This window comes from Salminus brasiliensis, chromosome 10 (genome assembly GCF_030463535.1).
Source record: "Salminus brasiliensis chromosome 10, fSalBra1.hap2, whole genome shotgun sequence".
NCBI classification, from domain to species: Eukaryota; Metazoa; Chordata; class Actinopteri; order Characiformes; family Bryconidae; genus Salminus; species Salminus brasiliensis.
Genome location: NC_132887.1, coordinates 14,105,581 through 14,128,895, shown reverse-complemented (window position 1 = coordinate 14,128,895; position 23,315 = coordinate 14,105,581). Strand labels below are relative to the sequence as shown.

Genomic DNA, 23,315 nt, shown 5'->3' with positions numbered 1-23,315 from the left:
GCTTTATAAAGTATCTGGAAGAGCATCTTCTAGAGAATCTACAGAAGCCAAGCTCTACAAGCTGTAATAAATCACAAAACTCACGTTTTGATTTGATAGGAGACTGTGGTGTCTTGATTTGACACCTTTTCCACAAAGCAAAAAAGAGGTGTGTGCCTTAAAATGTGCCTTAAGTTAAAAAAAAAAGAATTTACTATAACCGGGTTTCCATCCAATCCAATGTGCAATTACAAAATTTTGGCAGGAAAAAAAATTCAGATGATGTAGACAACCGTAATTAGGATTGCAGCGAAACAATCAAAATGGAGAGATTGAACTCAGCCTTTGCTTTTAAGCAGAATCATCTTTACAGCCATTTGCATTTACAAAGACGGTGTTTGCAGAGACAGTGTTGAAATGGCAGGCAAGACTAGCAGTGTTCCACCTAATGAGGCCTGAAATCTCTGAGCCAAACCGACAATGTCTACCATACCTTTAGGAGCGCAAACGCACCAGACAGTTCTGGGAGAGCAGTGCAGAGCCACTTTTCAGATGAAGTTTGGATTAGGCATTTCAGAATGTCTAAAGCAATCTTTTAAACTGTGTGTCATGATCGGACTATTTGTAGGGCCAGTGCATTCTCCACCAGTGGCAACTGATAAAGGGAATCATTTGACTTATGGCTTATGTTATTTAAAAAACTTCCAACTTAAAAAATTCCATCACTCTTATTTTTGCATTTTGGCTTTAGAGATATTCTAACTTTCCCATCTCCTCCAAATTATTTGTTTTTTTGTGTTGTTTTTTTTTGTTGCACATTTATACACTTATAATAATCTATACTTTGCTGTATAAAATCATTGCATAAACATTAAAATATTTCTTACACAGTATCCTGCAATAAACTATAGTAATTGTGAAATTCTTATAGAACCCAGTAGTAATTTCATTAGTAACATATGGATCCTTTTCATAAGGGTCACGCATCTTATTGTGTTTTAATATCACAGAAATACAATTTTTTTAAACTTTAGCCATTTAGCAAAATCTGAAATCACCATAAGAAATTAAACAAATCACAAACAAAACAAACAAATATGCCATTATGTATGGGGGAGAAAACAAATCACAGCACCGCTTTAATAAACTGTTTCCATGTATTTCCACTGTCAAGTTAACAGCTACCAAGCTAACCACACTGATGGGCTAACAATAAACGAACACACTAACCACAAGGTAATGTGGTTAACATAAATAAAACAATGTGCTAACCACAAGCTAAGGCCCTAGCCATGAGCTAATGCTCTAAACACAAGTAAAGGTAATGGCTATCTGCTTCCTAACTGTAAGCAACCTAATTTGCTCCAGTGTCTTGGTCGGTATATTGTTCGATGTGTGTAATGAATCCAGAATCTTGTCTCAAGCAATACAATGTAATATGATACACAGTATTGTTACATCCATAGGGCTCTCACTGGCCAACTAGGCTCATTGGCCAGCCATGTTCCCCTTTTCTTTATTTACAACATTCCAGGGAGGGGGAAGGAAAAAAAAAAAACACTCCCCCACACCCCACCCCCTGCCTCACCATAAGCCAGTTAACCTGCTGACACTGAAAACAAAGAGGGCAAAAACTACACTCTACCTTACAGCTGGATGTATGATTCATGTACAGTGAACACAAACTGAAGAAGCAAAAAAAGCCATCCAAGCTTAGACTTGGACACCTACATGATCACCTTAGAAGAAGTGTGTGTGGTGGCAACAACCAACGCACGTCAACACAGGCTCAGAGACGGACAAAGACGCAGACATAGCAAGGGAGGGTGTGAGGGAGAAAGAAAGAATAAATATAGGGTCGGAGAAGGGTAATCCCTTTTAAGACAGCGCGACTGATATGTGAAGGCCATCTGCCCTGGCTGCAGCGTCTCCGCAGAGCTACAGAGAGACAGACCCAGTGGGCTCTAAGCCACAGGAGGGCTCAGAGTCTTCACAGCTTACAACCTATTAACACTTCAAGCAGCCAGCAGTCCTTCCCTGCTGCCACACTCACATACACACCTTTTAATATCTATTCACTGGCCTCATATCCTGCAAAGCTTGCATCACTTCCCCTGTAACAAGAGAAAAATGTGGTCTACCACTTCCTCCGTATGTGGCTTGTGAGTGACACCACATCCTGTTTCGATAACGCCTCAATTTCCTTAACAGGTGCTGCTCCTCACAGTGATATCTGAGCAGTGACTTAAAAAAAAGGCCAGAAATAACACAAAAGACATGGTCTCAACCACCGTATAATTATATATTGTTATTATTATATAGCAGCCATTAATAGCCCAGTATGCAAATAATATTGATCATAATCCATCTTCTTAGCTACACTAGTTCATTTTCTGGTGACAAAAAGATAATTAAGGACACTCAAGAATACAGGTCATAACCTCATGACCTTCTGCTATGGTGGGTGATATGACAAAACTTTTACAACGCTTTATTTTCACAATATATGATATTTACTACATTTCTTTTACAAACAAAAATCAGCAGTGGGACCTTTTAAAAATACTGTGAATAAAAAAATAAATGGCACATTTTACGCACAGTACACTGTACCATCTCCAATTAAATAGTTAATAAGAGTTAAATTAATATAACAATTAGTAAAGAGTATGATTTTTAATAAATTATGTAGGTCTAGTTGCCCTAATCAGGTCTAATCCAGGTACTGTTATAAATTACACTTTATGTGTTATTAAAACATACATAGAGTATGTTCATATTAGTGTGACATTTATTGACTATGAAGCATTTGATATTATAGCATGATGTGAGAGGGAAAAACTGAAACCATGATTTTAGTTTAACAACCCACACACTGAATTGATGTTTTCATGTAACATTTCAACTGACTGACAAAGAAGCGAACACAGCGAACAATGCAAGCACAAACTAACATGCTGACTGTGAATTAATGTGTAGTTGGTCCCATTTAAATAGTTATAGCTAATTAGCAGCACTGTATGTGAGATGCTAAATAAAGATCACTGTTCATACAGTTGTTGATAACAGTTTTTAAACACTGTGTCTATGAGTCAGAATATAGGTTAAATATCATAAAAACAATCTATGTATCGCACCCCAACACATTATACAGCTCAGCTCAAACGTCTTGACTTTTCAACGGCTGTTGAATAAGTAGAAAGCAAAGATAATGGGGGAAGGGTTAGGGCAGATCAATAAATGACTGCAGATCGATGACAAAAACACATTAACTCCAATCAATAACTGATTAAACCCACGACAGAAGTGAATCAGAATTGGCTAAGAGACCTCAGGTGCACCAAATCACCAAATTCTACCATTTCTGAAGGCCATGAAGGCTCAGGTTACTACTACAACCTATGAGTCAGATATATTGTAAAGAAGCAATAATAGTTTGATGATGTCTGGGCTTTGTGGTCGTTCATATTTTCAAGCTTCATTATTTTAGTCCCTGACAAAGAAATTTCCATTGTTTGTCTCCTGCGTGTTTGCGGCTAAAAGCGCAGGCCATTGTGTTAGCTGTGGCATCATACTGTAGCTAGTCTCTCGGCACATCTGCTCTTTTTTTCTTTCTTTCTTTTTTTTTTTTTAAGTTTGTCGGTCCACCCTAAAAATAATACTTCATGTGGCAACAACCAGTACAGTACTGCTTTAATCAAAACTTGAAACAAGGCAAAAGCAAAAATAATACTTCAGATAAACAGAACAGTATCAATCCAAATCATCCAATACTCTAAATCAACTTCTGCCCTGCTCTACTTCCTATGTTTTAACGGACCAATGGAGAGTGAGGCCCAAATAATACATTTTTCTCAGCAATATTATCTTTGCGTCATGTAGCGATTCCAAAAGAAATGAGGCTTATGGTCAACTAGCCATGACCATTTTTCCACCAAAACATTTGGCATTTGGCAGGTGTTAATTTTAGACCTCCAGGAAAGGGAGTGAGTGTGTACAAGTGTGAGACATGCAGATCCCTTGATCAAAGCCACACTCACTACTACGTTTTCCCATCATTATTTAATTCAAGCAGAAAACATCTGCACCTGAATCAATATTAAGCTGTATTAAACAACGACAGAGAACAGACAGCAGCTGCACAGCTGTACTGAAGCCACAACAACATCCAGCCATAATTACTTCCTCTGCGCAGGTCATTAACCCTTAATGCATTTCATCAACTCCACTTCACTCATGAGCCTCCTGCAGGCTGCTCTCAGAGCAGGAAGCCAAGTAAAGATTAGAGCTCTACTGTGCGTTCCAGCTTCACTGCTGTCTTGTCTGTTTCCGTCTAATGGAGAGCTCAGGAATGTGCTGTAGTCCGTCACTGCGGCTCCATGTGACTGATGGTGAGTCAGTGTTGGGGTTATGGGGTTGTGGGCTTTGGAGGTCAGTTCTATGTGAGGCTCGACTGCTCCCTTTTTCCCACAGAGACGCTGGGGCTGCAGGACTGCTCATTCCTGAGGGAGGTCCCGGCATTCCAGCCCAGGACACACACTCGCAGGCCCAGCACAGCTGCAGCTGACCACGCCCCGACTCAGCATTCCTCCCACTCCCTCCAGTTTCTCTCTCTTTCGCTCTCTCTCTACTCCAAGTTTGTTTCATCCTCTCTCTAAGATCCACTCTCTCTTTCTTTCTGCATTTTCCTTTTCCCCTTTCCTTCTAATACACACACTTCGTGACCACGCAAGCCTTCAAAAATGCTAATTAAAGGGGGAGGTTTCATGCGTAATTCTACTCCCTTTTCTCAATTACAGATAGTCCTGCATAAGCACAGAAACTGGGGGGAAACATTTAATGATGAGGTAATACTATACAGAAGAGCTCCCTGCCCAGTTGCATCTCAGAAGTAGTTGGCGGAAGACTGGCGGAACCATGGTGTGTTTGTCACAGAGCAAAAGACGGGTCAGTGCCTGCATTGTAAACCTCAGGCAGACTCTGCTGGTGGCAGTACATAGACTGTCAGAGCCAAGGAGGTGACAATGAGGTGCCAAAATCTCAAACTTATTCGAATAGACTTCAAATGTCTTTCTTTAAATTAAACATACACACTCTGTAGTAAAGAATAACACACATTCAGACGATCTGTGAAAAACAATGTTGAAGCTGGAATGAAAGGACGTGCCAGGAGGGCCTTTTTTCAGTTTGAGCTGTCTGTGCTCTATAGCTCTGACTCTGTGGGGTATGACAGCAATGTGGGAATAGATCTGGTGACCTGAGGGCACAAGGTCAGGCCATCAGCTGAGCAGACAGAGGCAGCAATACTACAACCAGTCAGGTAGATAGTCTCGGTTACTCTTTTCCAATAAGATGATGAGATTTTGCAATAACCACAAGCAATACCTACAACAAATTGGTATGCAATCTGGTTCTGTGCAACAACAAGACAGAAACTTTCATCATGGAACACAAATGAAGAGATTTCTTAAAACTTAATTAATTCACTTAATCAATAACATAGTTAAGATAATGTAGAAGGTTTGGCTTGTTTATACACCTCCAGTAAGTAACAAGGAGCCATAAGATCACCGAGCTTGGATTAATGCACAGATCACCACCAACTACCCCAGAGGCCCAACAGGGAAGCACACGTACATGCCTAAGAACAAGATACCCTTTTCTGGCTCATACACTAATAAACTATGAAAATCAAGTAAATTCATCAATGATTTGGATTTGTGCTGCTATAGTGAGGTATGGGTGTGCAGCCTTGCTCATATACTCACTACCTAGCACAGTAACAAGGGCAGGCCAAAAGGAATCTAACAGACTGACCTTTTCCTGTATTGACCACCAATCACAACAATAGGAGAGCCTCCCAGCCACACACTACTTACTCAGCATCCACTTTCCATTTCCATGAAAGCAGTCATTAGCTGCTACACTTGTGAGGGTTTTTTGTTAAGCATCAACATTAAAGCTACTGTTTACTTATTAATGTTTATAATCATGGTTTACAACTATAAAAGTGAAACATATGCCTATACACTTAAGTACACAGATTGCAGTCTACATTCAAATACAAGGCAAGCTAATATTCCTAGTCAAATACCCCCCCTCCAAAAACAAAAAATAAAATAATTATAATTACAACAGTAACAATGAGTCTAGAAATTCTCACCCCTACTTATTATTCTTGCCCAGTTAAACTGTGCTAAACAAATTCTCATATCCTGGATGGCTCTCTTCACAACCAACCCGTTAATTGCCATCTTTAATCCTGCTTCCAGGCTCCACACTAATAGACCAGAGCTGCCCCACAGCAGTAGCATGAAATTAACAGCCTAGAAATAGATCAGTTCCACTAAAGCCACATCTGAGAGCCTAAGGGCCTCGCTGGAAAACAGCTCTACAAACATAACCACTAATACCAAGCATAAATTGTGCAGAGCGTTTAAATGTGTGGTCACTGTAAAAATCTGAACTGTTCAGCTATTTCCGATAATCACAGAAGCAGTCCAGGAGTCACAAACTGAATTCAGGCAGACAGGAAACCCCAGAGTATCCAGCAGAGAAAAGAATGAGGCTGGGATTCAGAAAAGTCATGATTCTACCTTGTCAATTTGTCGGTCAAGAAGTTCAGCTCACTTTAGGTCACTATACATGTTGTTTGGTTAAAATGAACAAATACGCACTTCCACATGAGCCTGTGGGTCTGACACTTGTTGACCTCTGTTTGAACATAGCCCCATAGTCTTACCTGTGGACATAGTGAAGCTGATGCACAGAGTCAATGGCCAGTACCATCTCAGCCAGGTAGAAACGGGCCATGTCCTCAGGCAAGCGGTCCTCGAACTTACTCAGCAGGGTCAAGAGATCACCACCCACATAGTAATCCATTACCAGATACTGTTATAAAAAGAGCACATTAAAATCCTTATTACAGGATTACATACTTTTAGACTGGATATCTATTGTTGACGTTACTAAACAAACACAGTCTTTACTTGACAGGCCTCACGAGGTGAGACAAATCACATCAACCTCAGAGGTTGTGTGTGATTTTGAGGTCAGCATTAAACCCAAATAAAGAAACTTTCGGTCTAAACTGTTTTTCCCCCTGGGGAAAACATGAATACCGTTTCCCAAAATCACTGCATTGAACTGTGTAAAAAAAAGAAAAGGATTCCAAACCCAGTATGTTTCGTTGTACATTTTCCTCCAGAATGCCACTGAACTCATAAAGGTATTATAAAGGTACCTTAAAGGTTCCTTAATAGCAAACAATGCACACTAAATTTATGTAATGTAAAAGTAAGTTTACCACTAAATTCCAACACTATTCTTATGGTATACGCTAAAACTGTCCGCTACTACTGCCAAAGCTACTTTATCACAACTTCTGAGTCATGATGTCAGTTATGATGAGCAGGAGAGATACCAAGAATCCAAGGATCCAGTGATCCATTCAGGAGGAAAATACATAAGAACAAAACGGGTCAGGTCTGAAACAGTTCTGTTTACTACAGTGTACAATAGTTGCTTATAGTTCCTTATTGGGACATTATGCCAACAACAAATCAATGACCTTTTTAAACTGTCTATTTGGAAGTCTCATAGCATACACAAAGGTTGGAGGGGTTATGAGAGATTTGCAAATCTGAAGGCTTAGTCAAAATGTCTAACTAATCAGAGATCCTCTTCCTTTGTCCCCAGCTGTTGTTGCTCACCAGAAAGTTGTCATCCTGAAAGGCATAGTGTAGTGTGGTGATCCATTGGCTGTCCCCATTCACCAGTACATCACGCTCCTCACGAAAACATGCAGTCTAGAAACAAAACAATTTACACTAACATACCGCCACACAGGACTAAAATCACATATTTGGCCAAAGTTAAATCCAATACATTCCAGTCTCTTCATACAATCCTGATCCGACAGATGTTTCAATGAACCGCAAACAATCCATTGTTTTGACTGATATCAACTAGTCCTCATGACTGCATCAGTGGCAGAAACAATTTATGACATCTACCTCAGCTCTTTTCAGCATCTCCCATTTGTTAAGAATCTTCATGGCAAACACCTTGTCTGCATTCTTCACCTTCACAACTGCAACCTGGAATACACAAAGAAAAAAGGAGGAAGTTATTTACAATTATTATTAACAATTTTTAATATATTTATTTTAACTAAGTTAGGCCAGACAAATGAAAGTTTCAAACTTGGAGGAAACCTTCAGATAGAAATTTGTGTTGATGCTTTATTGACTGAAAGACTCTGGAGCAGATATGGCAGTAATCCAACTGCAGTGCAATCTGGGTGTAAACCTTGTGTTACACTGCAGCTCAGATTACTGCAGGCATGCACTAGCTGAGGAGGAGAGGTTAGATCGGAAGCCCAGCAGACAAAAGAGACCTGAAGCTGAGAAAGAATGACTAAGTACTGATGTATATACTTTCCCCGTCACCAATCAGCACCAGACAAAGAAAGGTCAAATCAGATGGTGATGGTTGTGTCATGCCAGTATATTCTAACATTCATTTCTGAGACATTCTTGCACAGGAGAAAACACGTATAATATTCAATAATATCACTAAATGAATAAAAGCAAACAGTCACAAAATATGTGACTAACACTTCTAACAACGACCGGATATCCCTCTCGAGAGTCAGTAAGTATCAGTGGGTAACAAGACACTGCGCTCCACGGCCCAGTTCTGCACGGGATTTCACATACTATCACAGCTCAACAACACTTCTAATGTGGTTGATTTCCAAAAAACACTTTAAGCACTTTAAGAAGTAGCTGTCATATGTTTTAGCTGACAGAAGTTTCCTACCTAGTTTCCAGCTTCTTGTAGCAACAAATGTAAAGATCCAGAAATCAATAGATGGAAAAAATGTTTAAACAAACACATGCAAGAGAGAACTGGGATATACACTCATTTTAAACTAAAAGTGTCCAAGTGAAACAGTGTGATTCACTCCCTGCTATTTAATAGGCCAAAACAAGCAGTCATTGAGAATTCTGCACATTCCAGCCGGTGTGGGTTTACTACAGTTAGCTTAGACAGTCCATTTCTACTTTCTACCTCTTCTCATTTCCCACTTCCAAAATATATACACTCCCTGACACATAACATCCTACATATCTTTATGATCATCTACACTTCAATGTGTTTATAGAAACCAACGCTAAACTCTAGATAATGAGAGATAAACAAACACACAGGAAGATCTCCCTATGCCATGAAGACAGAAAGAGAAAGAAAAACACTCAGCTGCAAAAATATCAAATGTACATATTGTCATATTGTCAAACTTCCTTATGATTACTGAAATGCAACCAATTACACAAATCAGTTACACAAATCCAATTTTTGTTCAAGGATGACTGCAACACTCTTCTCCAGCTGTCTACAGTACCATAAAGTTGGACAATGGTGAAGACTAAAAAAAGAATGCTGGGAGGCCCGAAAAAATAAAAATAGAGCAACATCAACAACATTCCTGCTCCACTCGCATTCCCTACAGACCAGCTTGGGGATCATAATGTCCCTTGCATTTCGTTTTCTTCTGAATACTTTATTTTCCTCAAGCTAGTGATTAGCATACGTATGCAAACATATGCACACAATGCTATTAAACATAAAACAAGGATGCATTTAGTCAACACCATTAAACTGACTAGAATAGCTTCAGCAGCTGATTGCAAGCAACATGTACTACACTGACATGCATGACTGCATGCACTGACTTTCAAACATGCATGGTAACCCAGAACTTTTGCGGACATTACCCGGAGGAGCTGAATGTGTGAACGCAAATGACTCAATGACTGCATCAGTTGTAGCAGACATTACCAAGACTTTATCCAGCCAGCCCTCCACTAAACAGTCCGGGTAATGTCTGAGTGAGCCAATGTGCAAAAAGACCATGTAATTTTACAGAGAATTCACTGTAAGCGCGTTAATAACATTACAATGGGCGAGTCGTTAGCCTCGTTCAATGTGCTGTAAACAAAACAATTCTATTTCCGCAGCGTGCTTTTTGCATTTTGCTGTGCCTTCTGTACACGCTACACAGGTGCCACACCTTGCTGAAACCACACAGAATAATGACGTAGAAAAGCTCCAGCTCTACGCTATATATGAAAGGGTAACTCTAGATAATGTCCAGATTGGATTATCCAGGCATTTTTCAGAGTTCATATGTGAAAACAACTATAGAAACCTAATCATGTTATAAGCTGTACTCTGTGGTATTTAAACTATAAGAGCAGTCTTTAGAACACAAGCTTTTAACTAACAACGTCCTTGAATGTAGATATGGTGATATGGTAAAAATCTAATATCGCAATGTTAAAAGACATTTTTACATTATGGTGACATTCAGTCAGACAAAATTCACCAGTGGCAGAATTTAAAAACTGCAATCCAAATAAACAGGACTAAATACACACACTGTAATGAAACTTACTATGAGTATATTACTATGTACTGAAGATATCTGCAATATACTCGTACAAGCATATTGTGTGTCACAATAACAGAAATAAGCATGATATGATAAAAAATGTCATATTGCCCACCCTTATTTGAAAGGGTGTTTTAACAAAAAACTAGCAAATGTATGATGCTTCAGCTCAGTCAGTTTATCAGAGGACACTGTGTGTTTCGGGCAAACCGTGTCTGGAGGAAACATATTGTGGTTGAACCACCCCACCACAGATTGGTAGGGCCACCTAATCATTGTTGCCCAACAGAAACTGCATTCAATCTGGTACTGTATTTTAGGCTTACAACGGCATGCACACAAACTTTACAAACTTTACTTGTGAATAGCAATTTTGTTAGGAAATAATAATAATAATAGTAATATAAAGTCAAGTACATAGACACACACACACTTTATATACACACAGACATTAAGCATTAAGAACCCAGAACTTGATTAGCACATTTTGATGCTATCCGCCACTCTAAGGGCACATCTGGATGCTAGCTCTCCAGGCAGGATGATGAAATGGAAAAAATATTCATTTGCACCCACAGACAGAATGGAATGCCACATCAGTGCTGTCTGAACTGTCTAGATGCATGATCTCAAGTCTCAAAATGCTTTATTGTAGGGCTGGACAAAAAGCAATATAAAGTATACTATATATCACGATACCTTCTGAAGTATTGAGATAATATATTTATGCCATATTGCCCATCCCTACTTTACTGAAGTTTCTGAACTTTGCTATGCCTACTGTCTTGAACTATCAATATGATTTAGTAATACAAAATGTAACTAAAAGACCTTTGTTTGTCACTATTTCACACTTGCTTATCCAATGTATTAACTGATAAATAATAATATACTTGCACAGTACCACTGCTGTAATCTATTTTTAAGTTTAACCATGGGAACACCTTAACACAGAATGAGTGCCTACCTCTCCAAACGCTCCTCGGCCAATCACTTTTAGGATCTCGAAATCCTCCCTGTGCAGTCTCATCTGCTTTACTTTAGATGTAAATGGTTTTGCTAGAGAGAAAGAGAAAAAATGCATGTGGTCAGTACAGAAAAAAATGCATATCAAAATAAAATGTAGTATATGTAGTATAAACCTACATTCTACAAGGTCATCACTGCAACAACTAAATATGGTTATATATAATAAAATCAGATATGGATGATCTGCAGTTTTAGCAGTATTGAAGAAGTATGAAATATTGCAGATAATTAACAGTTTCTTCATGCAATGAATTTCCAGTGACATGGTAAAATTTGGATGATTTTGATCAGAGTTACTCATTAGGTAGACTTAGGTCCAGGTCCGGACCCAAATGAATTTTTATCGCAACAAGAAATCAAGTAAATCAAGTCAAGAAAACAAGTAAAAATTTTTTTCTAAAAATTCATGATCCTTCTAAACTTTGCTAAACATCTGCTAATCAAAAATCCCATAAACCACAGGTAAGAACCACACAAATCAACCAGCTTAAAATCACTACATCTAGATGCACCATATACAATTGTTTGTGGACACCCTTTCTGTGGAATGCATTCAGCTACTTAAAGTTAAAGCCAAATGCACACACACAAACATTTGTCTAGTCCCTGCGAAACATTATTTTAAAACGAAACGGGACTCACTGGAACAGATAAACATGAACCCATTGCCTAATGCCAGGTGTGGGCTAGAGTGGTATAAAGTCCCTCAGCATTGAGCTGTGGAACAGTGGAACTGTGTTCTCTGGAAAGATGGCTCTCCACCCAATACTTTTGGGATGAGTTGGGGATTTGGGGATGAGGTGGGGTGGTGACCATCCAACATCCTGACATTACAAATGCTCTAGTTGCAGAATTTAATCAAATCCTCCCAGCAATGCTCCAAAATCTGATAGACACAGTTACTCCAACAAAAGCTTTATACCCTTGATTTGATAAGCAACAATGGATGACTATACTTAAGATTTATACTTCCTCTATTATCCTCTATTTACAATATGACAGATGTTTGAGTTAAACCGGAGCACAAACATTACAGTTAAAACAACAAAAAAAAAAAACTCATCAAATGTGCGAAAACCTTATCTGTATGCTAAGAATGCCATTACAATATTAAACAGCTACAACATTGATTTATTTAATGAAGCTTTAAAAACGTGACAACTGTGTAGTATTAGAACTTAACTTTCTTATTAGAAAATATACTTATACAAATACAGAAATATATCAAGCAATATTATCATTATGTACATTTTTGTCCCATCAATCAGTGCCTACGCTTGAGAAGTGGATACTGCGATTGAATGTAACCTATATAGCCATTTTCAGACAACACACATCAGCCCCTTAAGGATCTCCCACGACATTCTACTTGTACCTCATGTGCGAGTCCATTCATTGATCATGCAGTAAAGAATGCAGCTCTGCTCCCATGGCCTCAGTGAATGTCACATGAGAAAACATGGTAACACTACCCCGTCTAGCCTAACACGCAACACAGAATTCTAGGGGCTACTACAGCATGAAGCATGTATTCACTACAGTGCCTGTGGCTGAGGTGTATCCATTTCAAGCAGGTTTTCAGCCTGACTGTGTGGGAAACAATCAGTCTAACTTTTTTTGTTAAAAAAAGAAAATAACTTTAATTAAAAGAATGTGTCTTTTCAGGAGACCCGAAGTGTCTTATAACTTGGTCATAACTACAGGCAGGCAGAAATGTTGATGAACAACGCAAATCAGAAATATGAGCATCTGTGCAGGGCAATATATAACAGTTTAAATATGTAACGGATTTAAGTAAAACATGCTTTTGGTCATCTTCGATATTTGGATTTCTATATAGCAGCATTATCCACAAATTGTGACCTAGCCAAGCTGAAGTGTAGCTTGCACACAGCAGGATTAGTTCTAATACAGAGTTATAACTAATACCCTGTAAATAAACAAGAGTTCATTCCCCATCCCACAATATAAATACAACATAGTTATTGTTTGGAAGCTTGAGAAGCATAGATCTGTTCACTAGAATTTTTAGCAACTGTTACAACTGTCAGTTACAATTAATCTTATCTATGGGGTAAGTTGTAACATTTGCCACTTTTGGGCAAATGACAAACCGTAAGTGCTAAAAGTTAACGCAATCATTTGTAGCTGAGATGTGTGGGTCGGCTGTATAAAAATATTAATCTTGCCCAAATAATTAATAAATATATTTGTCATAAATAAACAAATTGTGTTTGGTAACATCTGAATAGGGAAAAGTGTTTACTTGATATGCATTTTATTCAAAATACTACACTGCTTACATCAGATAAATTAAAGTTCACACAAGTGTACCAAAAAATGATACAACAATACAACTCCTGATCTCAGTTTAAACTACAAGAGAAAAAACCCTAGTGTAGCAGATCGTAGCATTAAAAGAGAAATCATAACTGTTGACAAAGGCATCAAGAAGCCTCTTCAAACCCAGCACGTCCATGCTGTGATTAACATCTTGTTTTTATCAGGCTGTAAAACAAGCCTCCAGTCTGTATTAATTAGTGTTCTCAAATCAGAAACTTCAGTGTGTATGTCACTGTTTCACACTGTAGGCTGGGAGGCATGTGGATATAAATTAAATGAACCATAATGTCCATCTCTTGGGATGCCCTGCAACTAGAGGCCATATAAAGGCAAAGGAACAAGAGGAGCTGTAAAACACCACTTCCATAGAGGGTAAGAATCTCTTAAAGCCATGAGCCACTACAGCACTACTGCAAAAAAGGTTACGCAATTAAGTGGACAAGTCATATCCACAGCTGGCAAAAAAGAAATCTGAACAGGTCTTTGAGCCCAAAGTATTAAAAGTATTTTTAATCTTTAGGATAAGACTGACCAGTTACATGTAAGTACACACTGCCTACCACAAACGCCTGCAAAACCATGACTTTGATCACTGCATAACTACGGGTGTCAAAGTGTTAGTCAAAGCATGCTAAACTTAACTAACATTTTACAATAAAAGTATCACACTACACACTCATCTGCAGTACAGTACTCCATCATTCCAACTTGACTTTTACAATCAGCTACCAACTAAAATCTACTAAAACAATATATTTTAAAGCAACTTTATTATTCTTTTACAGTCTAACTTCGAATGGATCTAAATGTATACATTTATTTATAAATATACATCTCCTGCAACAAACTAGACAGAGCTCATTTACTCAAGTGTGCAACTAAATCTGTAACTGAAAGAAAATCATAAGAAGGCTGAGAGGAAACAAGCAAAGGAAAGTGACTGAGAAGTCTGAACCTGAAACCAAGAAAACAAATATGCATTACAATCATAAATGTAAAATTAATCTACCCGCAGTCCATTTTCTTCTCATGTGACATTACACTCTCGATATCATTGCCCATACCTTTCTATATAGCTTAATTCTCTCTTTATTTAATGAATAAGGAGAGAATTAGAGAATAAGAGATTAACTTTGAATGTACAGTACTTTTAGCTTAAAAAGATAGATCTCACTACTCAAACTGTCACCTGCCCATTAAGACAACCACCCTGCTTGACATACCAGAAGACAGTTGTTGGGGGCTGTTCATTTAGTCAGCATTTTCCATTAAACAGTTGGGTCACAACAACGCCTAGGCCTGCTCGAAGTCATTTGAATGTATAGACCCATGTGAGAATGTTCAAGGATGTCACATTATTAGCCATAAACTAAGAAACGTAAACAGTGTTTTCAATTCTACATTTATGATTTAGTTATTTGCAAATATAACAAGTCCTGCTATTTTCGATAGAATAAACTAATGCCTAATTGAATTTTTGTCAAACAGAAAAAATCTACATGATACCCACTCCTCCTGCACATTATTTCTGTACATACCCACTCCTCCACCTGCACATTATTCATTCCTTATTCTTTATAACTGTACAACCTTTCATCTTTGGCTGGTTCAAACGCATATTTTTAACATTTACTCTATTTGTTGTTATTATTGTATTGTATTACTGTGCTCAATTGTGTAACTCCTACTGGCTGCTAAATTTCCTTCAGGATCAATAAAGCATCTATCTCTCTATACGATTCAGTAAAACAGATTTTAAAAGTTCTTATAAAGCTTGGAAAAGTGTGCACATCTCAGCTCTTACTTGTTGATGCTGATGGAAAATGTCAACATGTTTACTTATTATGTGACTCCTTATATGTGGCAATTTCTATAAGAATCTGTGTTGTTTTGGGTTGTTGTCTTCTTGTGTGGCAATAGTTTTAAACAAACTCACATTACGAAGATAATTTGGGAAGTTTTGGCTTTGGTTATGACAAAGTCCAGCAGGATATGGACAGATTAAATCACAAATAATCAATCAGTACAAATTTACAGATTTACAAATCAGTAAAGCTGATGCCTGTCACAGGATCACTAAAGTAAAAAGTCTGTCTGACAGATGCCATGCAAGTTTCAGCTTGTTTCAACACAGCCTTAACTTTAGGTTGATAAACCTGTCAAAATGAAAGATTCAGAGAGAAAAGCAATCGTCACAGCTTTTCAACACATGTGAATGTTGGAAATGAATGAAACAATCACAAACAGTTCTGTTAAAAAACATTACAGCATACAACAGTCCCTAATGTTAGATGCTAAATGACATACAGATGGGATAATAACCTAACAAGCATTGACTGGTTAATAAAATCTAAGTGGAATACAAATCAAAACTGCCATATTTAGTATAGGTGCAGCTTTAACTATGAGGAAGGCAATGAGAACAAGAATAGCTCCCTCAAAGGAAAGACTTGTTTATAATCTCCACTGAACCTGACCCAAGTCTCAGCCGTTGACTTTTAGGGGGTACACAAACCTTCCAAAAGATATACACTCACTTGTCCTGGACAAAGAAAGAAACTTGTCAAACAAAGGGTTTATAACTTCAGCCTAATTAATGGAACATTATAGTAAGCTTAAATCTGCACTGAACAACAAGGTAGCAAATCACCATGTATAGACAGATCTGACGCACAGTTCAAAAAAGTTTGTGCACACATGATTTTGAACAGATGGACGACATGGCTTTTCAGGAGTGTAGAATTTAATTCATTGACAGATCATGCTCCATGCTATTTCAGAGGTTCTGCTGAATTTATTAGGAACAGTCGCAAGTGTAAAATTAGTGAACCCTTTGCAATAATCTGGATTTCGGCATGCATCTTTCCACAAACGTGATCTAGGACCTCTAGTCCTGGGGACCCACTCTGCAGAAAGCGCTGGTAAAAAGCTGAATCAAGTGTGTTGTAACCAAAGTACCTGAAACTGTGCAAGGTAGTGGATTCTTGGTTCTGGAGTTCAGAAGATATTACACTAGTATACTACTATAGCAATAGTTTGGCCTGTCTGTCAGAAAAACTGTCAGTACTAAACAAGAGAAATATAATTCATATAATTATAAAAAAGATGGAATGGAACCTCAGAAGAAGAGCTGGTGAAACTTATGCATTTTGCAAAATGTTACAAAACCTTTTTAAGCTATTCTCAGCCAGAAGAACAAGCAAGCACACTTTTGCATTGGTGGGGTGAATGGCCCTTCTTCTCTCCCCCAACCCCAATCACTCAGGGTCATGCGGGCAGATCCAGGTGTCTGTTAGTTGATGTAACAGAATTGGCAGCTATCATTCTTCTTCAAGAGTGTTCAGTGTCAGTTTGAAAAGATGTGGCTGGCTGGATTCACATGACCATGAGGAAGCACAGACTGGCCTTTACCCCCACACTGTTGGCAGTATCATGTGATAGGGTCTCCCTCACTTCAGTCAGTCACTTTCCCTTGTTTATGCATGTACTTGTGTGAGCATTCGCATGCTTCCCAGTAAGTCTATTCCATTTCTCGACACTGAACATCCAATACGTCAATAATCTGCACAGCTGTGGGCTTGCACACTTTTGCCCTTTTTGGAAATACATTACATTAGTGTGAACTTTAGCAAGACCACAAAGTGCAAGTGTGATGTTTGGGACAGGGCCATTGTTTACAAATGAAACAGATGCATACTTGATTCTACTCTCTCAAGCACTGGCATCTCAGAAAGATCTTGGGAGGAACGCAGTGTATAACTCTCAAACAACATTTAGGAAACTGACTGCATGAGACATTCTGCAGCAAAAATGCCAGAGGGGTCATCTAAGATCTTGAGCTCAAAACAGGCTGGATCATGCAACATGACAGCAATCCAAAACACTGGAGTAAGTCAACACTGGAGAGACTCAAACAGAAGGAAATCCTCATTTGGGACGGGTAACGTCAGAGTTCTGACCTCAGTCCATGCTGTGAGATGATCCTAAGCAGAAATTTCAAGAATGACATCCCAAAAATATACATGGCACCGACCAAAAACATCTGACTAAGGTTAATAAAGAAGGGTCCAGTAGTTGCTGACTATCACAGACGGTTGTACCACATTTACTGGGTGTGACTGTTTTATTCATTCAGGTTGTAATTTTGAATGACACTGTCAGTTTGTCATACACCAGTAATAATGTGTACATAAGCTCATGTTGTCTTTTGGTGACATACAACCAATGTTAATCTAGACAGAGCACATGTACTCATTTGAGAGGTCTAAATGTACCGTCGCATCAATTATGTCCAAATAATATTATTATTTGAGGTGTCAGTCTCAAAGGGAACTTGGTGAGCCGGGTAGGCCCATTACGCACAAATCAATCTATGAATAAATCAATCTATGAATAACACCTAAATATCATGCATTCATTGACATGTTCTGAGAAGTGCTACACTTACCCCATTCCAGGAACTCTGCTATGCTCTTCTCTCTTCGGAGTGGAGAGTTGTTGCACTCATCAAAAAGGCAAACCAGAACATCCAGCAGTGTTTCGACGCTGAAACACTGTCCACTGGACTGGACGGGGCCGTCGAGGACCAATTTTTCTAGCTTTTTCAAACGAACTTCCCCCGACATGGTTCAAACGAGGGTGGTCCTTTCCTTTACTCCAACTGTGACAGAATATTCTTGCAACTTGAAAACAATAACATGAAAAGTGATCGGCGAGCCACGTCGATGGTGGGGCTAAGCAGGCAGGCAGGCAGCTAGCTTAGCTACATAAGAAAACAGTTCATGACCCCATTCATCTGCAGCAGCAAACCATCGTGCGTTCAAACTACATCAGCTAGCTAACAGGTCAGCTATCGCTGCTTTGCGAATGACTTAGTTAATCATTTTCGCTACATTTTTTTTTTCAAAGTTCGTTTGAGTCTCAAGTCAGTCTGCAAAAATTCAGTTATGTGCCATCGAGCCTAACAGAACTAGCTACGTTTCGCTGCAAGAACCTAGCTAGCGCTACCACCGAGCTTTCACTCCCAAACTCAACCAAATAAGCCTGGCGAGTAACCTATCGCCACTTCTCCAGCATCAGTGGTTCTGTTCCTACTAAGCAGCGTTAGTTTCTAACCAAAAACGGCAATACTGTTCATGTCTTGTCAAGAAATAAAACTGCCCATTAACGCGACCTAAGCTGCAGTGGTGGCGACGAGCTAACGTTAGTGCTAGCTATCCTCCAGCAGCAGCAGCAGCAGCAGCAGACTAACATATGCTAGAGGAGGTAGCGCGCTAGCTGTACGACTGCTTGCAAACTAAAGCCTAACGCCTAACTTAGGCAAGTCTCGAATACTTGAGACAACTTAAATGGTTAACGGTTAAGTTAACATCTTATTTAGAATAATAAATCAGTTCGTGTGACGTTTGACTTAACGTTAACTACATGTTAACGACGCCGTGCTGCGAACTATGGTTAGCTAACCACAAAGTTAAGTTCTTAGCTAGCCGACAAGCTAACGCAGAGCGATAAACCGTGTTAGCCGGATAAAAGCTAACTTGAGACAACTTGTACAGGAATAGCTCGCTCCCCTCAGCAGATTTTATAGATAAGCATCCATAATAATCCGAAAAAAGTCCTTTCTCCCTTTCCCCAGTCAGGACTGCGTGAGTTGTGGCTGGTATTCCCTGCCGGAGAGTGATGATGTGGGGAGTGGGCGCTGTGCGTCTCTCCCCCTACAGCCTCGCTCCGTACACACACACACACACACACACACACACACACACACACACACACACACTGCGGCTACAGCAGCAGGAGAAACGAGTCCCACACTAACATGGCGACCAACACACACACAGCTGTTTTACTTTATGGAAAATTGAGGGATGCTGGAAGTATTCCTGCCATGTGCATCAATCACCAATTAAGACACTTTCCGTGATCAGTTCAGTATTAACCCGCTCATGCTGTTCATATTTGTATCATATCGCTATAAATCTAATCAGTTTTATTCACAATTCACATTATAATCAATAGCCTTATGTTATAGAAAGTAATTAGTTAAGTGACTAAGTAATACCACGTTTTGCCGTTTTGTTAAATAGATTTGAAACTAACAAATTCCGAAAAAAGTTAAATGTAGGTTTTGGAGAAAACTAATGTGAGGCAGTATATTATCACAAGCTCTGTACGATCAGTTATTATTTATTTATAAACCTCTCATAACACAACACCAGCTCTTCGACGCATTATAATAACAATAATAATAATAATAACTATTATTATTATTATTATTATTATTATTATTATTATTATACATACACGGCTATTCTTTCCCTACAACAATCTCTTTACCTTTCAAACTCTACATTTCTCACATTGCTCAGTGCTATTAAATTATTAAACTACTAAAAAGAAAGTCTGAATTATATAAAAGTGAAGTGATTTAGCCAAATAATTATCGTTACTGTAAAACGTAATTGAAAAGTGGGTGGTTTAAAGTGTTTGCAAATGTTGTTCTCTTTGTAAATATTTAGTGTTAATTAATCAGAATTATTATTATTGTTATAGTAATAACAATAAAAATATAATAATCATTATTATTATATTGTTGTTGTTATTATATCATCAATGACAATTAGGGCTAAAACTATTACAATGTTTTTGTATTATGTTTATTTGTTAGTCTAATATAAATGTAATATAATATACATTAGACAGTCTAAATAAGATATAAGCAATGTCTATAGATTAATGGGACATCAGTCAGTAGCAAAGGGGAAGGTGTTAAGAACAGTCTGTGAATCATCTGAGTATCAAACTATAATACACAGCCAGAGCAGGCCGGATCGTAGCCAGATTCAACTAGATCATAGATGCAGTGGTAGCAAAACAATATAACAACAACAACAATGACGACTGGGTGTGAATCTAAGGGGGCTCTGGTTTAGGGGGGGGGGGTGATTAGGATCCACTGGGCTGGAACATACCTAGTAGAGATAAATGGCTCATTTTATAAATAGAATGTATTAATCATGTCATCAATAATAAATAATAAAATAATAAATAAAGGATCGACCAGACTGTGCTTAGCCTGGAAAGTGTATCAACCTTTCCTTTAGTGCAGTAAAATGGGAACAAATAAATAAGAGTATATGTTTACACACTGTGTGTCACGCGCGCGCTACCGTCGCGTTAATGATGTAATAGCGCCCTCTACTGTCTCAGTTTTAAAAAGTACCTTATTCCGATATGTGAATGTTTCGCAATGCTAACTAAAGTCCAATGTATCTGGCATGTTTACGTTAAAATAAATGAAGAATAAATACGTATGTCAAATATATGTCATTATATAAGACATTTCAGAAACGCATGCGAGATTTATTTCAAACTGTAAAGGTGGATTGCGACGATAACCGTTGTGGCAATCAAATATTCACAGTTCAGAAAGATTACAATGTTTTGGTCAGTGAAGTGAATATTGGGGTGCTCTAGGACTAAAGGCCTAGCCACGAACCTGCCGTGGTTTCAATTGACAGATTTTGTAATGCTAATAGCCTACCTGCACTCCCTCATTAGCACGTAGCATAATGTGTTTATTGGGGCTTGCGTTTTGATTAAAAGCAGAAGACAAAAGGACAGTGTTTATCCCACTGAGTTATTGTTTTCCATCTGAAGAAGAAAAAGATAAATCCCTCTATCCACATGCCTATATAAATAGCCTAACGGAAACCAGTGTCTATTGAGTCTAGACTAAAGCTGTGATAAGGACGAGGCTAGTTATTGAAAAGAGGCGTTATGATTATATATGAGCTATTGGTGGTTTATGGACTGTTGGCGATGAAGCGTTAGTTACTTTATAATTACACTTCATTTATTTATAAAATATGAGAGCAGTACCTTATTTGAACAATATTTGTATACACATATATGTAATATGCACAGCTGCACAGATGTTTTACATTGTTCCTTAATGGAATTGTTCTACCTGCCAAACTTATAATTGATTTGATTTGAACTTAATTATATAACAATATTATATTGTATTATATGTGTTATATTATGAAGATATTTTATATATATAAAAAGTATACATAGTCAATTAAGAAAATATACAGGTAAACCATATAACAGTGTACAGAATCCTACAAGGTTAACAACCGGTCAATCAATGGCAAGGTCAAAATAAAGATGTGATATAATTACTTAATAAAAATAAGGCATATGAATATGAAGGTGTACATTAAAACATTTGAGCAAACTGCAAAAAAGAAACTTCCAATTCATGTATGAGGATATTAAAGTGTAAATGTGTCGGAGGGCAACTTAAGATGGAACTGGAAAGATTATCTATTCAGATTAAAACAACATGTGTATTCACACAGGACTGAAACATTTTGAAGCCCATGTATGTTCAAGGAGAACGTAAGACAGCAGGAACAAATGAAGGCTACTTCTATTCAATTAAGACGTTAGACCACTGGCCTTTTCGATAATTGGATTTGGAGCAAGTAAACCGTATCTAGCCGGGAATGTAATGGATTGCAAGTCTAGTCAGGAGTATTAACTATCCACTGACACATCAGAACATATGAGCAGCTAGCTCTGTGCCTGTGACTTCATTATGTGGACTGTGCAAACAATTTATGTAGATAACGAGTTAATAACCACAATAAACACAACTGTGAAGTTCAGATTCCTGTTTTGGGACTACAGAAATGCTTTAAATGTTTTTTTTATTGAATGTGCATAGATTCCATGATATGACATGTTACCAGTAGCTGTTATAAAAAAAAGGTGCACTTGACACGTGAATGGGACTTTATATGAACAAGCATGTCAGCAATATGGTATTTGATAGGAATGGGGTTTAAGACTGGTTATGCATGAGAGAATAACTGCAGACACCACATGTTTTCAGATTGTTCACTGTAGTATTTAAGGCCCTATTTTAACTTCTTGCTTTTATAATAATGTCCTTGCTGACATACATGATGGCACACAACTCCTGTTAATTACAGGATTATGAGGATATTTCATCAGTTGTCTGATATGAGCTGATCTGTCAGACCTTCTCTTCTCTGTGTCTGACATCTCAGAAGAAGCTGGAGCCAATACACAAGGTCGAGTGAGGGCCAACTTTAGTCCTCCTGTTTGTGGGACAAAAAAAGATCTGACTGATCCAACAGCAGCAAGAGATAACCACCCCTTGGGAAAGCCTCCCTCAATCAACATCCCCTACATGCTTAACTGCAGTCTGTTTGTGTTGTAATAACTTAATCCTCATAAGAGGTGAAGTAACTCATGAATACACTTTCTATACTGATGAATAATTGTGGGGAAAATGAAAAACAATTGAAAACTGAAAACATTTGAAACACATTTACAAAATATGTTCAGCACAACAATGAAACTCCAGTACTGCCCTTTTTTATTTTATTTATTTTATTTTATTTTTTAACCAGATATGTATGCTAAATGTACAGGCTTCAGCTGATGTTGATCCAGGTGTGCCTTCATTATG

At 38.1% G+C, this 23,315-nt stretch overlaps 1 protein-coding gene across 3 annotated transcripts in view; it reads right to left on the bottom strand.

The window, feature by feature from the left end:
* The window catches only part of cdc42bpaa (CDC42 binding protein kinase alpha (DMPK-like) a), a 46,929-nt gene extending 27,410 nt beyond the window's left edge, over window positions 1-19,519 (bottom strand). For all 3 annotated transcript variants that reach the window (XM_072689353.1, XM_072689351.1, XM_072689352.1), the window contains exons 1-5: window positions 18,258-19,519; window positions 11,406-11,497; window positions 7,995-8,078; window positions 7,692-7,787; window positions 6,722-6,870 (exon numbers count right to left, since the gene is read on the bottom strand). In XM_072689353.1, the coding sequence (XP_072545454.1) occupies window positions 6,722-6,870; window positions 7,692-7,787; window positions 7,995-8,078; window positions 11,406-11,497; window positions 18,258-18,435 (599 nt within the window). In that variant the 5' untranslated portion in view covers window positions 18,436-19,519. The remainder of the gene's footprint in view (window positions 1-6,721; window positions 6,871-7,691; window positions 7,788-7,994; window positions 8,079-11,405; window positions 11,498-18,257) is intronic.
* Window positions 19,520-23,315: the final 3,796 nt, after the last annotated feature.